Here is an 18310-nt window from a genome sequence, read left to right as displayed (position 1 = left end):
AACAACGCCGGATCGCGGGGAGAATACTCTGCGGACTTAGCTAAGGTGTTGTGTAAACTCTTCGATCAAAACAAGGCGCGACTTATACCGTCTATATTCTTTCCGTCATGCCCCTCAAAACCGGAGCGTTTAGCCTAAACTGCAGTAACCAGCAAGGCCTGACCGCAAGCTCCCTCCCCTCCCTTCCTTCCAGCTGTCCTCACCGTAAACTGTCTTCTCTCTTCCTTACCTTTTGACGCCCTCTTGAAGAGGGTTTCCCGCGTGTACCCAAAAAACTAAACGGTCTTGTCCGGCCCGGAGTCCGCCGGTGTTTTCCACGCGCACACACGATGAAAGAAAGAAAAAAAAAACAGGAGCCGGGTCAAGGAGGTGTTTGGGACGTCGGCACGCGGTGCGTTTATTTTGGGGTCGGAAGACCTCGAGATGTGGACAGAGCAAACTGAACAGCGTTGCTCTTCTTTTCGTCTTCTTCTTCCTCCTCGACTCAGAACCGAGAAGGCCAAGTACAAGGTCGCCGATCAAAGCCCGTTCTTCTCATTCACGGAGTGTCCGCCGCAGAGACCTGGATAAGAGTTTGAGGGAGAAGCATGTGGTTACGCGTTGAGCAGTGCGGAGTTGACCGTATCCATTCAGATAGCAGCGTTCCCCGTGCGGCTGCGAAGTGGACAGCTTATTATTATTATTTTTTTTGATCGAATATGCGCGCCTGCATTATATTGTTTGGCTATTCTGGTTGCATATATTCCCTCTCGCACTAAAAAAAAAGTCCTTCTCTCAACCAGCTGAGTTGTCTATGCTAAGATTTACGCTTAAACGAAGAAGGGACGTACTGTAGTTGAACTGACCCAGCATAATGCCACAGTGTTACAACGGCTAGGGAACTATGTAAATGAGCCCTTTTTAAATTAATATAAGGATAACTACCTGGTTTCTTGGTTGGTGCCAATTTGTGGCGCCGGCTACTCCTCTTCCAGAATAGTTGCCGTCGTAAAGCAGAGAGCAAGCACAAATCCATGGAAAGGAACATTGAACAACGCTCACGCACTTAGTCACAGTTCTTCAATACCCTTAAAACAAGGTTTCCGTTCTCATTTGACGGTGTCATGAGATCACTGAGAGACGAGCGTGGTTTAAAGGTTTTTTTTTTCTCGCTCAGCTGTTTATTAACGTTTACTTCTATCACACCTGCGCGCCTAGAACGACAGAATGTTGACATAGTTGGTAAGGATTCACGATAGAAGAAGGTATGCGTGCACTGCAAACACAGACACAAGAGAAGAGATGAAGGCAACAAAAACACCGCCTAACTCGAAATTGAACCAGTGAGCTGTGACCACTTATATGTGTCAATATGGACGCAAGTAATAAATTGAAATCATAGTGATTATGGGGGCTATTATGACAGGTTTATACTTACTTTTTCGTGGTGCCGGGCTTCTTTAGACATAATCTGGGAAGACTCTCTCCTGCGAAGAAAAGATGATTGCCTGAATATTCTTCGTACGTCATATCACATCACATTATAAAGAACAGCTTTGAATACGAATGGGCATGTGCTTGTCCAAAAGTTCATTTACCCGCGTTTTTATGAAGCGTTTATTTTTCTAGTTAAATCGTATAGGGATGCAATACAAGGCACAAACCCGTGGTTGTATGATAGTTAGTCACACGTAAACTGCAAGTGCAAAGTTCTGCACTATTGGCCCATCTGGTATACGTAGGGCTTCACGGACTCCTAGGACTAGTCATGGGTTTGTGCAGGGCCCCGAAGAGTCTCCACACTTGCCGTCCGTCACAAAATTAGCAAAAACGAAAAAAAAATATATGAAGAAATCGCATTCGCACGGACTGCATTGCATGACTTATTATGCATGCCAGTGAGACAATGATTTCAACTTGCATATTTTACTGCAGTTGCAACAATGTACATGTCCCTGCCCGGCCGCCTCACCAAAGAAAAAAAGGAAAAATGTGCCGATGGATGAACTGATTGATTGATTGATTGATTGATTGATTGATTGATTGATTGATTGATTGATTGATTGATTGATTGATTGATTGATTGATTGATTTGGTGCCACGACTCACCTGTGTATGTAAGGCGATGGCGGGCACCTCGGCCGCCGGGTCGACGCTCAGCTCGGCGAAGCCGTCTGGGCGCACGCGCACCACGTGACCCGAGCAAGTGCGCGTGTCGCGCCGGGAGCCGCTCAGCACATCGCAGTAGTAGCCGGCAGGCAGCGTGGTGTTGAACAGGCCGCGAACCACCGAGAGCCCGTTGTTGACGAGCACGAATCCGCGCTGTAGGCGTGCGAATGCCACGGCGTCCGCGTCGTCGTCCCACCAGTTGACGGCGGCCGCAGCACCCACCCAGTTGCGGAAGTGCACCATGTTACGGATGGGCAGCCACCTGAAACAGACTATATGTTTCCTGAAGACTGTACAGCGGGGAAAAAAAAAAAGAAAGCTCGCAGTGTCTCTTACCCACTCGCCTAAGATGACTGGAAGGAGAAAGCCATCTTTTTCTTCTCACTTGATTGTCTTGACCCCTCCCTCCCCCCTCCCCCCTCTCCCTCTCCCCGACTAAAGCTTTCTGCACCTAGCATGGTTTTGCACTATACCTCCGGAATCGGAGGTATTGCAAGCTTTCCGCAGCTCACGTGCCTCTGGGATTGGCCCTCCACGATAAAGCGATGTCATTTGATGACGTCACAAGATTTCCCGATCTGTGACGGCACGTTGATGTCATGGGTTATTGCTATAACCCCATGATGATTTTTTTTTGCATCACTCGTGCTGACATTGACGGGCACTTTTCGGGTTTGATGAGGCATATAAGGCTTTCGCCTTAGCAAAACGCAGCAAAAATTGAGACAGCTGCTCCTGTTTGTAGAGTTTCCGAATACGAATGGGTAATCTACATTTCACTCAGCGTCTTGTTCGGTACCGCACTAATGCGAACGTTGTGGTTTCGGTCCTCAACGGCAGCAAGTTGTCCTTTCGTCCACTTTCATTTTCCTGTATCTCACAATTTCCTCACTTCAACTGAAAACAGCAAATAAGTTTTTACGCTTGCAAATAACGCTCCCTTTTCAGAGGGGCCACCACTTATTGGCTTCATGATCAGTTGGCTTGCTATAATTGGGCCTACATGAATGTGCCCCATGCTTTTCTTGCCTCCTTTATCTTTTGTTATGACATTAATTAATTAAATAATTACGCTTTAGTTCCTATTCAGCAATGGAGGAGGGTGAGAAGAAAGCCGTAGTGAGACAGCTTGAGAACTCTCATCCTCCTGACTCATGGTTGCGTCTTTTCAAAGCTTTCCTCCATGTAAAAACGGCTGATCAATGTTCGTGAAGTATTTTGCTTTTCAGACAGAGTAGATAGAAATTTGCAGATAGAGATTTTTTCTAACGCGTATCTGACTATCGAAATTTCCTCATATCGAGAAAAAAAAAGGAATTAAAATATTTCGCATTTTACACCCAAGCTCACTGCCAACACTTTACTAAACGTTTGCATGAATAGAATCATTGTTTCGACGAAACAACTGTCGTGTGCAAATGAGTGCCTTCGGAATGCTAGACACGTGCCCCCCTCTTTGTGCGTTCTTCTCCATTTCAACAGCGCATGCACTTCACATCGTCAGAACAGGCATGCAGATTGTGCGCAGTCAGGCGGTTGCGTATATCGCTGTTGGAAGCGATATAATAAGGCGCATCGCGGAAGCTCACTCGCGATGCTTGGGAATGCTGCGAAAGCTGTCCGTCAGCGTTTTCATCTGGCGCAACGCGGGTATATATGCATGTGCAGCAGAAAAAATGCCATGTCATCTCAGCGTTTCAGATAGCTTGCTTGTATCAAGTTCCAGAGACAGAGCTTGCATCAGTGTGTGGAACGCAGTAATATCTGGACTTTTACGTGCCAAAACCGCAATATGATTATGAGGCACGCCGTAATGGAGGCCTGCGAAAAAATTTCGACCATCTGGTGTTCTTTAACGGGCACTGACATCGCACAGTACACGGGCCTCTATAGCATTTCACCTCCATCGAAACGCGACCTCCGCGGCCGGTATCCAACCCGCGACTTTCGGGTCAAACCGAGCACCGTATGTGCTGCCGAGGTAGACGTGCGGAACGTAGGGCTCAGTATGATTACGTTTACGCGTACCGAATTAACGTAAATTTCAGGTGCGGGTTCTGTACAATTCGCTTCCCAAGACCACTTCGCTAAACAAAGCGGTATAAGAAATGGACGGGAAGAGCAATTTGAAATCCTGCAGCATTTGAGACATCCGAAGGGTTAAAATTGGCATTGCATATTATCACACTTTTTGTCTACATGAGAATTATAGTTGTGCGGAGTATTTCTGCCACACAACAATAATTGCCATGTGCGTACCTCGCGTACTTTGCTTGCGTTATCACCGCGGTCCCGGCACTTCCCGGTCACGAAAGGCGTGCGCCCTATCAGCGTGACATAGCATCCTTGATAGAAAAGTGGCGAGAGCCGCGTTTTCAAGAAAGGAAACGCGAGGAAGCTATATTACGATTATCTATAGTTGCCTGGCAGAAATACTCCCCAAATACTCGACATGAAAGACAAGCAAACGAGCAGTGACAACAAGAACAAGACAGCGCACCTGTGTTCGCATATCCAGCCATTGTAGCACTCGAAGTTCTCTCTCATGAGCACCGGCTGGGTGTTGAACATGTGATCGAACGGGGGTCCCAGCATCTTTGGAGGCACGTACGTCTCGAACTTCCCGTCGAGAGCGTAGCTGCTCATTACCCGCGGCACGCCGTGCGGCTGTGCCAGCATGAGCACGGTGGCCAACACGTGTCGCTTGCGGTCCCGGTACGTGACGACGTCGCCCACGGTGTCGGTCACATCAATGCCGCGCTGCGTTTCGTGACTGTCCACGTAGACCACCTGAGCAGCCTCACCGGCACCATTCGCTTCCATGATGAACGGCCGCAGAGATTTCAGCGGGCGCTGTCGCACCCTGTTCAGCGCGTTGGCTGCAGCGTGTGAAAAAGTTGGAAAGAGATGTACTACACGCATATTCCAGATTATTTAAATGAAGGACAGAAAAAAATGGCACGAAGTCCTTACTGTGGAAATGTCGTGCAGTATATAAGCACTTAGCAAAGCAGTTGGTGCCCGTTCATGTCGAAACGCTCTTAGTATGACAGCTCCTCTTAGTATGACAATAACTGACACACTAAGCGCATTTCAATATGAGCATAAGCATTGTTTGTAATCGCATCACTTAACCAACATACGACAGCACTAGCCAATATGGCCATTATTAGCCATTATTAGCCAATACTAGCCGGAATTAGCTGTCTCTGCGTCGGTACTCTGTGCTATCATTTTGCGCTTTTACTTCTACTCCTATGTTCGTACTGCGCCACTGATGGTCGATAAGGAGCAAACTAGCCTCTTCGTCAAGTTTTCTTGCGTTATGCGCAAGAAACACAGAGATGGGAAAACGAGGACAAGCAAACTGTCTCAGTGTCTTCCCCGTCTTTTCGATCATGGCAAAATAAGAAAGTATGATAAGCCATCGATAAATAAGCCCATTTCATGGTTCTTTTGACATATGTCCTGTTGTAAAGTTCTAGACAAAGTAGAACCCATAGGAGGTTCCTCAACCGCCATGCCCATGGTAGCAGCGTTTCTGCAAAGAACATATCAACCGGGCTTTCGACGAGGTTTGCTCGAAACTTGCCTCATTAGAGTATTTCTTGATACGGCGGGTGCGCATGCAAAGCGGTTGAAACTGATGTGCCTTACAGGGACAAAAAAGGCGTCTAAAATTCTGAAACCGCGATTTTTGATGACATAGTGCTAACATTTGCTGGTCCTCCATATTCCAAACTGAAGACTCTACTTCCCATTCTATAGATTGTAAATCAGCTAATTGCGAAGTAATTTTGCAAATTCAGTATACTTACCGTACGTCTTAAAGAAAGTAGCGTTTGTGACTGCTCCTATAAATTCGTACTCTTTGGTCCAGCTCAAATTGAGCGTCGACATCTCGTGGTAAATGAACGGGTCATCGAAATGCGAAGCCAAGTGTGGAGGTGTAACTGTTTCGCCACCTTGTTCAACGGTCGTATCTCGCTTTCTCATGTTCGTAGCAGTTTCGGTGTCCGCTGTAGTCCTTTCCGCAGTCACGGCAGGAGTATCCGAGGGTGCATCAGAGGGTGCATCGGAGGGGGTATCCGATGGACTGTCTGGCTGGGTGTCTGAAGGAGCCTCCGACGGAGTATATGAAGGAGTTTCCGGTGGAGTGTCCGAGGGAGTATGTGAGGGAATATCTGAGGGAGTATCCGATTGAGCATCCGAGGGAGCATCCGAGGAAGCATCCGGGGAAGTGTCCGAAGGAGTATCCGAGGGAGCGTCCGGGGGAGTGTCTGAGGGAGTATCCGAGGGAGTGTCCGAGGGAGCATCCGAGGGAGTGTCTGAAGGAGTCTCTGAGAGAGTCTGTGAAGGTGTCTCCGAGGGTGTATCCGAAAGTGTTTCCGACTCACTGTCTGATTGAGTCTCCGCCATTCTATATGGAGCAGGTTCGCTCTCATAGATCTCCAGCTTTGCCTCGTCCGGTTCCTTCAATCGCTTGTATATAACGTTCAGGTCTGATGGCCATATGTAGTCGGCACCGTCGATCCTGAAGCCGCTCACCCCGAGCGACAGCAGCTGCTTAAGGTAGTCAGTGATCCTGGAGCGGACGGTCTCGAGCATGTGGTTTAGGTCTGCACGACCACGAAACTTACAGTTCCGTACCTGAAAGAATACGACGGCAAAATTGAGAAACTTGGTCGCAGCTTGTGCTAATCTTCACGAGGCAGTAGCTGCACATAATCGATATTGTAGACAACTATGACATCAAAAAATAAGGTGTCACTCCTTAAACTTTAGCATGGCATGCACTGTTTATTGATAGAACAAGGGAAAGTCGCTTGTTCGTGTACTTTCGCGTTTACCGTCTTTTCATGCTGGCTGAAAGTAGGCTTTGCTTAAAGAGTAAGATGCTGACTATATTTTCTATCTATTCAGGTTCAAGCTAGTGTTTCTTTATGCCCTTTTAACGATGTTTGATCAAAAATGGCAGTCCAATTAGACTGAAAAAATATCATGTAGAATACTCATGATACTTGTAGTCAAAATGGCATTGAAAAATTATGTGAAAGCCAGAGGCTGACCCGATGAGGAAAATATTTAACGTTGTTCTAATTATCTACGAAGTTGTAGTCGTTTTACAAATGGACAAGGTGCTGCTAAATTTATTGATATAGACTTTGTTGATAATAGAATTGTTTAATAATAAAGGTGGAAAATGCACATAAGTCTACATTCAGAGAGTATAAAAGGTTAATGAAATATTTTACATGAGGGATTTTATAGTTTAGTTTTTCAATTCCGTCGCTGCGGTGTCTACAGGGGCATTGACTTCTGTAACAGACTCGCGCAATAAGCAGCTGTAAAAACATTAAAGTCAAGTTATTTGCATGAATAATATAATTAGTGATCAAACACACACACACACACACACACACACACACCACACACACACACACACACACACACACACACACACACACAACTAAACTATTACCTTTGAAGGCAGTGGTTTAGCTTTGAAATTCACAGCGGTCGATATCTCTATTCTCTACATTCTGCTACTTTTGAAAGCGCTTGTCGACAATTTCGATAGAATAAGTATAGACCATCGCGCATTACCCACCAATATCTATAGAACGGAACGAGCAAGCATTGATAATAAGGCATTCGATGACATTAAGATATACATAACGTCGGGCTCTCATTAAAACCGAACTTTCGCGTAAATTTCGTACAAATTTCCCGTAATATACTACAGCCGAACGCCATTATAACGAAGTAGCATAAGCGGGAGCTTAATTTAGGTCGTTATATGCGATATTTGTTGTAACAGTCGATATAAAAATCTGACAAGTCGGATGTCTGGATCGCGCAAAATTCTAGATACAAAAACGCGTTGTTCTAGCAAACCCTTATAACATCATAAACAAGGTAATCCTTACCTGTATCCTAATGGCATTTCAAAGTTCGATTCATACGGGGGCGCAACTAATGAAATGCGTTTTTTCGTGCGCTAGAAGACTAACATTCCGCAACTTTTTCAAACGATTAAAAAAAATGCAGTTGTGAATACTCTTTCAATATTTATTGCTCATTTAATGCTTTATTTAAAAAATAAAAAGTGCTTCTTCTTCTTCTTCTTCTTCTTCTTCTTCTTCTTCTTCTTATTATTATTATTATTATTATTATTATTATTATTATTATTATTATTATTATTATTATTATTATTATTATATTATTATTATTCGGTTTCGGTTTCGTTATCCAAAGAATCAATGTCACTGAAATCAGTTCGCTATAACAGGCAATTCTCTCTAGCATTTCTGTTATAACGAGTTTAAACTGTACTTGAGAGCGCCTACGCAGGTCCCACTGCTGAGCGTACCTGTACGACGTTGGAGTAGTCCTCAACCAAACCACTTGCTGTGCCGCAGTCAGCACGCGAGTGGAAGTCTCTGGCGCTGTAAACACCTGTGTAGGCGAAGGCCTCCGAGTTGAACTCAGTTCCGTCGTAGCCGTAGCCACTGCCGATGTTCGAGGTCATGTGGTTCAGCACCACGTCCACGAAGACCCTGTGACAGTCGTCGTATGTCAGATAGTCCATGACGCGAACTTATTGACTATTCGCACCGAAGTACACCAACTTGATCGGGGAGCCTCCGGCTCGTCTTAATCATTTTCCTCAGGACAATTCAATAAAAGTTCTTGTCACTATCACTGTCACTCAAGAATGCAAGAAAATGAGATGACAAGAGCATAAACCCACCAAAAAAAGGCGCCAATTTCTGATAAACGTTTATTTTGGGCAATGACCCATTGCGCACCGTTGTAGTTATCGAGTCCCTTCAGTGTCACTATATAGCCTATAATATTAACGCAATATCGCTATCGGAGCTTGTCGAGTAAATTTCGTGATTGCAAACTGCGCCAAATAATTTCGGTGTCACATTTAAAGCCTTGCAGATAATGTGCGCTGACATTCGAATCACCCTTTAACGGTGACCAGTCATCCTAATTTCCCTAAGTACGCTTAATCTGAGATTAAGCTTCTGGGAGTTGTGTATCGTCACGGAGAAAATCCGAAAACAGCCCTGTGCACTGCCATCGCATTAAAAAAAATTTGGAGGACGCTTGAGCTTCGCCTTCAAGAGTAGAACGCGATAGCGTAATCGGGCCCCGTGCGCATCGCCTTCTAAACTTCTAAACTGCTAGCCTAGCTTCGGTTCTCAGTGGATGCCTCGACCGTGCCACAAGAAAACGAATGTCTGTGCGCGTAACATTGGCCGGTTCAAACTACCCTGGAATGCCTACTTGCAAGTACAGTTGCGCAGTGCCCACTATACACCACAATTCTTCCCTTTGTGAATCAACGAAGGGCCCACTACGCGTCCGTAAGGCAACACGCGAACCTACGCAGCTGTTCACCTTGTTGATGCTTTTGCAGCTGATGATGATTAAATATGTCTGAGCGCTTTGTAATGGGTGGGCCTTTAAAACACAGGCTCGTTGCGCAATTCACATGTTTTGACGCCTGGCGCGATTCTACGCTTCTGCCACGCAATATTACATGCATTAAGGAGACTCCTTCCACTACATGAAATTCATATAGTGTTTTTTCTTTTCCCAAGCGGTTTCAAGCAATAGCATAGCTTTGTAGCAGAACACCTACGTACCACGCAGACGGCCTGGGTTTGATTCTCATTCGAACCGAAAAGTTTTGTTATTTATTTTATTTGCATCTTTCTCGATTTTTCGGTCACGGACAACATGATGATTTTTCGCCCACAACCAACGACGCCGACACGGACACCGGAATTTCTGCGAAGCGAGCTCTTTAGCGCTATCGCTTTAAAAAAAGCTAGGCCTGCATGGTACACGCAGCACAGTCACAGCGAAAGCTGGAGGAGCGGCCTGCCCGTTGTAAGCTCTCTCATGGCGACTATACTATGTACAGTTGCAAGGTACCCACTACGCCATATGTCATCGCAATTTTGGGAAGTATGGTAGTACTCGCCATTTTTCACTATTCTGCAGAGAAGCGAGGTACCTGCTACACATATGTAAGGCATTATGTGCCCTTTGTGCAGTGGCTGATAACAATGAAGAATTATGGCTGAGCCTTTTGTAATTGGTTGGAAGCTTTAAACCGCCCACTCGTTATGCGATTCGCATTGTGTGACGCCTGGTATTATCTTACTCGTCTACCACGCTATATTACATCTGCTAACGCAACTCCTTGCCCGACATGACGCCTGTATAGGATCTTCTTGCGAATGAGTTTAAAGTACCGGCCTGGCTCTGTGGTAGAGTACTCGACTACCCCGTAGAGATCCTGAGTTCAATTCCCGCTCGATCCTGGATTTTCTTTTTAGCGCGCCATAGCGTTTAAGGACATCGGCGGCGGCCGCGGCGGACAACTATACGCCACCAAAATGGGCCGTTGTGGGGGATCTCATAATAGCTTTCGCTGTAAAACACACGCACGCACACACACATATATATATCTAACCATTTCCTATGATAGGACAGTGAATTAACAATGCCATTCTTTAATTCATATGGACAAGCATTATACTTTGTCCAGTAACCTCTGTCGTTGACTCCGTGTACTTTCGCCATTTTATATACTTCACCGGAAGTTACTGACCTTTCAAACCAACGAGATTAATGTAATGCTACCTAATCGCGTCTCTGGTCGCTCATGAAGAAAATTGGCAATAAACACTCGGCCATACCTCACGTGGCTCTCGTTGCACCTGCGCACCATGTCGGCGAACTCCTGCAGGTCGCCACTGGGCGACGCGATGCGGTAGCTGACAGGCTCGTAGCGTTCGTACCATGACCTGACGCTCACGCCGCCAGGGGTCGTGTAGAGCAGGAATGCGTTTTCGCTTGGTGGGGACACCTGTCAGCGGTATCGGGATTATACAGACAGAATTATCACGTGCTCTAAAGAGGGCACCATTGTTCGAGCACATGCTGCAATGCGACAGTAATTAATGAAATGCGCTCCTTGCGAGACTTTTCTAAACCAATCAGCCGTCTCCCGTAGATTGGTAACTAACATCCCTCATTTCCTCACACGCCTTAATTAGTGTATATTACAGAGTTGCGACACAAGATTGTAATGCGGAGTTGCAGTTGTAAGCATGGCAATTCAATTACTTCATTACGCTTTCGAATTACCTGTAAGCCAAATAAGAATGCTTCTAGTAATCCCTAAAATTATACGTTTATTTTCGAGCCAAAGAACCTTATTTGAATTATTTGAAGAATCGCACATTGTGAACACAGCTGCTTATGGCACGTATCTGAATCGGAGCTGACCACAAGTCGGAGTTTCCTACGAGCTGTTGCATTATTACTTCAATTATTGGCTGGAATGTTTCATTCAGTGCGCGCGAAGCTTTATTTTCCCGTTAAATACGTGCAGCATGCATGCATTCTTTATATACGTACCTGCACGGCGCCGTAACCGAACGGTCCGAGAAAGTCTTCGCACTCCTGGGCAACGTCGGGCCAGGCCCATTCGAAGAGCTCCACTATGGTAGTGCGATCGCCCATAAAACCAGGATCCGTAAACTGACGCTCGGCGGCGCGCACCACTTTATGCGACAAGCAACAGGCTGTCGCCACCAACAATGCCGTAATCCACTGTGTCGACGGTGGTGTTAGCTCGCATCCTTTTAATGGAAGCATGTCTTCCTCGGGTCCGATTCAGGTGGGACCGCACAAGAGTACGTATGACGACTAGAAGCGAGGAGTCGCAAGATGTTGCGATGTAATCGCGAAACGGGATGAGCTTCCACTTGAAGCGACGAGCAGCCACTCCTAGAACACACAGACGTCTATGATCCCCGTTTGTGCCAACGTGTTCAAACGGAACTCGCGGGAAAATGCGTCGACGAAGCGCGGGCAGACATTAGGGTCAGTATTCGCTTGCATAAACAGAGAAGACGTGCTTCAATTAAACGCTAATAGTTCAGTTGATTACACAGCGCGTAACGTTGATTTTAATTCACGCTACCGAACACGCTGAATGACTTCGCTTAGAGGTCTGCAACACATGTTTGCGAAGAGTCGTTCAAGATATTATCACTCGAGATCAAATTTTCATAAGAGCAAGAATCTTCAGGGACCTAATCCTTTGCTCAACGCGGCCCTGGCGAATTTACCGGGCGTATCAGTTCACAACGGCGTTTCTGCGTCCCCCATATCGCAGTGTTCAATGGACAGCAGACACAGAAACGACGCGCACTCTTTCACACAATCTCGCTGAGTTAGAAGGGGTGTAGGTTCACGACGCGTTCAGTTCCACTTGCGAAAACGACGTCGACTGCGTTTCTGTCGCTTCAGTATGGCTTCCTGCGACCTGTACACACACGGTAGGCAATAGGCACTGCACAAAACTAGTCGGGCAAACAAACGCTCTCAAGGCCCGTGCAATACCGTTACTCCGAAGAGGTCCTTCCCTCCCGCGCCTTCGAGGCGAGGCCCGCCGTCAGTCACGGAGCCTCACTTCATTCTTCACGTGGGGTTGGTTGTCGTGAATTCGGTGCACCGGCTTCGAAGCAAGCTCCGAGATGTCCTGCCGTGGGGTGACACACCCGCCCGCAATGTAACGGATAAATAAAACGGTCGCGGCGCGCGCAATCACCTTCACTGGATGGACGACGTCGACTGCTTATCTTATCGGACGCGTATGCACACACATCGCTGTAGGTAAGGAAGAGGTGTGGGGAGAGAGCCAGCCGTACGGGTCGCCCCCCCGTTGGGCCGACGCGGCAGCGCGGCGTTAGCGAGCATCGACGCCGCCGTCGCCGCCGCCGCTGCCAACAGTCGCCGAAGAAAGGCCGGAAGCCGCTGTGCCGTCCTTCGACGTCGTGCCGTTTTTTGACGCTCCCATTTACCACAGAGAAGGGCGACGTGCTCGAAATATGTGCCGACACGACATGCATGGGGTCGCAGGAAGCATCAATCGTGCCACGCGATTCTCTCATTATACTTACGTCTTCGTGTATTATATGCGAGAGGCCGGAGAGTAAACGACGACTTCGTTCGGGATTCACTGCGCCGACGGCGAAGGAGTTCCACGCATGTAGGGATAGGTATATTTCTGATGCTTGGCTGCTTGCTCTAAATATTTTTGAGTCGAAAGTCTTAGATTTCTCATCAAACGCGAAAAGTGACCGTCGGCGTCGGTTGCGTCAACACGAGTGATGCAAAAAACATCATCACGTGATGACGTCACAGGTCACATAAATTTCGCCCCGCCACGGTGGTCTAGTGGCTATGGCACTCGGCTGCTGACCCGAAGGTCGCGGGATCGAATCCCGGCCGCGGCGGCTGCATTTTCGATGGAGGCGAAAATGTTTGAGGCCCGTGTACTTAGCTTTAGGTGCACGTTAAAGAAGAACCCCAGGTGGTCGAAATTTCCGGAGCCCTCCACTACGGCGTCTCTCATAATCATAGTGTGGTTTTGGGACGTTAAACCCCAGATATTATTATTAGGTCACATAAATTTGTGACGTCATCGTGTCGTCACTAAGACGTCATATAACGGGACGTCATATTATGACGTCATCAGATGACATTGTCGCTTGGTCATATAGGTGGGCTGATCCCGGAGGAACATGAAATGCAGAAAGCTTTCAATGCCTCCTCCCGGAGGCAGTGCTAAACGACGATAGGTGCAGAAAGCTTTTGGGGGTTGGGGAATCAATAATATCGACTGAGAATAAAAAGAAAAAGAAGGTGGCTTTCGCCTTCGAGTCATCTTAGGCGAATGCATAAGGTATACCCTGCGATTTTTAATACAACTTCATTTTCACACCCGAAAAGAGTTCACGTATACAATCCTTTCTCCATGTCGGTTCTTATCACTGGCAGTTATAAATTGCAAAAGCAAATTTTTGTTTAAATTGAACACTATGGTTAGAGGCGAACGATGGCACCTTCACGTACGGGGAGAGAGTAACCACTTCCTCACCTTCTTTCTTTGCTTGAACACATCAATGAAGCAGTGTGCGCTTGGCTGGAATGTCTTCGCGACATCATGAACTTTCACGTCGGTATTTATCGAGTGCTTTTCGTCGTCTCTGGATGCACAATCGTCAAGATCGCCGAACTTCTTCCAGCTTTCACGAAACATAACCCGAACAAATATAATGAAACATTGGGGTATATTTACACGTAACTTTAAAGAAAACTTCATAACGTTATTATCGTTATTTTTTAAAATGGAATTGCGTTTTATTATTGCGTTTTATTAAGTCTGCAACTTTCCGCTCCCTATTTGTTTATTTTATCGTGATTATCTGCCAGACTGTTCTTGCTGCTGGTTGAAAGGGGAGGTGGGGTCAGTCAAACTAGTTTTCGTGCAACTTTCCGCCAGACTTTCTCACAACAATTTGTACTATCTCTGTAAATTTTTGCGTGAAGTTAGTACCATACCATACCATACCATACCATACCATACCATACCATACCATACCATACCATACCGTACCATACCGTACCATACCGTACCATACCGTACCATACCATACCATACCATACCATGTCTATATCATACCACACAACGTCTATTTATCAGCCACTTGTACCTTTAGTCTCCACTTGAAACCTCAAAATCTCCAGTAGATCAATTGAATTTACAATTCTTACGAAGAGTAGCAAAAGTAAATCCTGCTTAATATGTCAACTCACATATATCATGTGAGAGCTGACACTTTTCTACTATCGTTGAACACATGCAGTCTTTTTGTTTTATTGAAGAACGTGAAATCCGCGAAAATGTTCGTATTGTGCACAGCGATGTCCTTCTCACCAGAAAATGGAACAACTAGTTGCAAATTTCTCCTCACCTGAACAGCTTGAATGGACCGTAACCTCTCCGACAGTGTCCAAAGAGAGATGTGGCTGTTTTCGAGAACACCAACAGACTGATTCAACAAATCAAACGCTTTATTTCCACGTGAAGAAGGTAACAGGTACACACCAAAACAAGGTTCCTTAACGAATCTTTCAACACGTGTTGTAAAGCGCGTGGATGACTGTACCTTCCGCAGGTATATATAATGATTGCATGCGTACTTGGCGATGACTGTTTTACAGATGTAAAGGTTGGAATGACTCCCTCGTTCATCTCGCACAGCGTGATAACTATATCCTCGCCTTATTCTCTGTTTGTGTGACGTTTGCATTATACTTAGTGCAACGGGAAGGGGTAATTTTCTTTTAATTTTTTTCTTGTCTTGTACCACTTCAACGAATCTTTATACGACACTAAAAAGTTTAATCTACTTGCAGTCTGTTTCAAATACAAGTGAACGCGATATGCTCAGCAATTCAAACGCAATAGCTGGCCTGCATTGCAGCCGGCGCATATTGGCATCGCCAGTGAGCTCTGGGTGATCGCCTGGGGTCCGAATGGTGTCACAATGAGGGACCAAGGTTCTCGCTTTCGTGGAATACCGTTATGAAACGCTAGCTGCCATGTGGGTAGGTTATAACGTTTGGATTGCTGAGCACTGGACAGTATGGCGAGCCGACGTTAAAAAAACAATAAGAAAGAAAACACTTAGCACATGCAGCGGATGAAGTGAATACCGCGCAAACAGTAGGGTTCATGATGATTTCTGTGTAAGATCAGCAAACGTGTCACCTCTCCGTGCGTCTTAAAGGGGTCATGAAGCACCCTTTGGGCTGATTGAAAAAACACATCCTGCGGAAAGCTGACACGGCTATGAACTGCTCTGCCAAATATTACAGTCGTGCGCGCCGCGTAATGGCCACAAGCGGAGCGGGAAGTTGCCGTTTCCCCAGGCACCCTCTTTTCAAACAGAGGCCGGTTCTCACTCTCGTCGGTGGGCGGGGCGTCTGTCCGCTGTACGTCGCAAGAGACATAGCATGCTTATTGGCCGATAGCCGTAAATCGAGAGCGGCGTTCGGATCAGATGCGCTTCTTGCCGCGGGGTGCCGCCACTTGCCGGCGCCACACTCCTCAGTACACGGTAGCCGCACTCGCGCAAGCGAATCACAGCGGGAGAGCGATCGCGTTTCATGCCGCGCGCTGGCGTAACTTCTTTCCCCCATGCCATCCCTCCCTGTCTAGCTTCCAGTGCGCTCGCCGGCACGAGAAAAGAGAGAAAGCGCTGGGAGCGTGCGCCAAACCCCCGTAACTCCGCTGATTCTTGACGGATTCGAGAAATTTTTGCGGCAATCGATTCAGGAGGCAGTACACTCCGATACTGAGGTCATTAGATCATTACTTGGAAAAGTGGTTCATGACCCCTTTAACAGCACGTATTGCGTAAAAAAATGTCATTCGAATTTTTTTTTCTGCATGACTTCTGACTGTGCGAGTAACAAACGGGGGATTCTTCCTAATGACTGTAGGAGGAAGAAACGCGGTGGGGAAACCATTTGACAGTTTTAAAGCATTTTGTGGATAACAATAACAAAATGATAAAAATATCAAGACAGAACTAGCGGTGATGAATTGCGCGGTTTCTACTACATACGCTGTTTTCTTGGTGAAAGGACATTTAGGCAGGTTGTTGTGCCTACGTGCATAAACTTATATCTTCCTTCATCCTATTCAGAGATGTAAAAGGATAACGACATGTCGAATAACATAGGCGATTTTGATCCGTATTTAAATAACAAAAATGTGAGAACGAGTTAACGACAACACAAAACGTCAACAAAAACTGCATCGCAACTTCTTGACATCAAAAATGAGAATGCGTCTCTTGCCATTTCACGCGATGACAGCACGAAAAAAAGAAACAAAAAAAAATAAATAAACGGGAAACTGAGGGAGACGGGAAAAGAAACGTACACATCTTGTGGCGACACCGGAGAGCTAACTAGAAAGGCAAGTTCCGTGGTCTTTGGGATTGCTGCCACTAACTTTGATGAACCTCAGATATATAAAAAAAGAAAATGTAATGTCGTATAACAACGCACGTCAACCGATAGCAATACGTTTTCAGCATCAGGATCACTACATTCTTTCGTTACTACTGCTAGTTTCAGGGGAAAATGTGATTTACACAGTAAAAAAGAACGGGGAAAGTAGCAGGTCACTGACCAAAGTAAAAATAAAATGACGTTTCAGTAACGGTGGGAATCACTCGTTCGCTTGTGTGACCTAGCCAGACGGCATTCAGTCGAACCCACGACTACGTAAGTGTAAAAGAGAGAGAGAGGCGAGGTTTAGCAGGGCGAAGACCGGTTGGCTACCCTACTCTGGGTAAGGGGGAGTGAGGAAAAAAAAAGAAGAGTAGTGAATAGAAATTCATCGAAAGCAGATTTTGAGAAAGTGATCTCACAGGCGACGACGACGCATCTCGTATAAGGTCCAATTTTAAGGATAAGAAAGCGCCATTAACACTGTCTTTCTTTTTTTTCTTCTGTCATTCATTTCAGGTATGCAATTCAACCTACGGACTAGGTGTATCAGCACGCCAAGTCACAAATGACATCACAACAACGAAACAATGTTAACAAAGTCGGAGACACGACGTTTAAACTTACAATAACAACCGCAACATTGATTTATGCCAGTAAGATAAAGCAAATACCAAGTTGGCAAAATAAACCACAGAAAAAAAACAAGAATTTGCAGTTGGTAATATTGCGGAAGGCTCGTCGGTATCCAGCCTCGTCTTTAAACACGAAATTGTCCTTCGGAATGGTTATCTTACAATTGTGATTTACAGATAACCTTCCTTGTAGGTAGCATATTTTTCTTTTTTTTAAATAAATATGTGAGGTATCTTTGGCACCCTTTGCAAGGTTTGTATTCGCTAGTCATGTAAAAAAATGAAAAGAGAAAGAAAAACCCTCATTAATTAGACAACGGAAGCACCAGTAATTAAAACCAGGAGCTAGGATCACCAACAAGAACCGCCATGTAAGCGTCCTTAACTCCCTCTGGCGATCAAGCTCGACCTGTTCCTCCTTTCTCGAGCGCAGACATCGATCACTGCCTTGTGCATGACTTTGCAACAGCCCATACTGCTCTTAATGCTGGTGTTATCGACGTCATTGACTGGTATAGGACGGCTCCATGCCGTCATGTGGTTTGCCTAATCTTTAAGAGTCTGCGGGATCCTCACAGCAGGTTTGTGTACTCGGGAGTTCATCCTTGATGTCAGCACAAGTA

The 18310-nt window shown here is 46.0% G+C and overlaps 2 protein-coding genes across 2 annotated transcripts in view; one reads left to right on the top strand and one right to left on the bottom strand.

The window, feature by feature from the left end:
- The window catches only part of LOC119389741 (alpha-amylase 4N-like), a 294142-nt gene that overhangs the window by 121510 nt on the left and 154322 nt on the right, over window positions 1-18310 (top strand). The gene's annotated exons all lie outside the window — the stretch shown is intronic.
- On the bottom strand, window positions 362-12849 carry LOC119389735 (alpha-amylase 1). Its single transcript, XM_037657108.2, has 8 exons — window positions 11596-12849; window positions 10872-11041; window positions 8522-8708; window positions 5967-6798; window positions 4649-5027; window positions 2089-2410; window positions 1418-1466; window positions 362-562 (listed from the first exon to the last, which is right to left on the bottom strand). Exons 1-7 carry the CDS (start codon window positions 11833-11835, stop codon window positions 1440-1442), a joined length of 2157 nt encoding a protein of 718 aa, XP_037513036.1. The 5' UTR covers window positions 11836-12849; the 3' UTR covers window positions 362-562; window positions 1418-1439.

Source organism: Rhipicephalus sanguineus, chromosome 4 (assembly GCF_013339695.2).
Source record: "Rhipicephalus sanguineus isolate Rsan-2018 chromosome 4, BIME_Rsan_1.4, whole genome shotgun sequence".
Lineage (NCBI taxonomy): Eukaryota > Metazoa > Arthropoda > Arachnida > Ixodida > Ixodidae > Rhipicephalus > Rhipicephalus sanguineus.
Note: the sequence above shows the minus strand (reverse complement) of the source record. Positions and strands in the feature narration are given on the sequence as shown.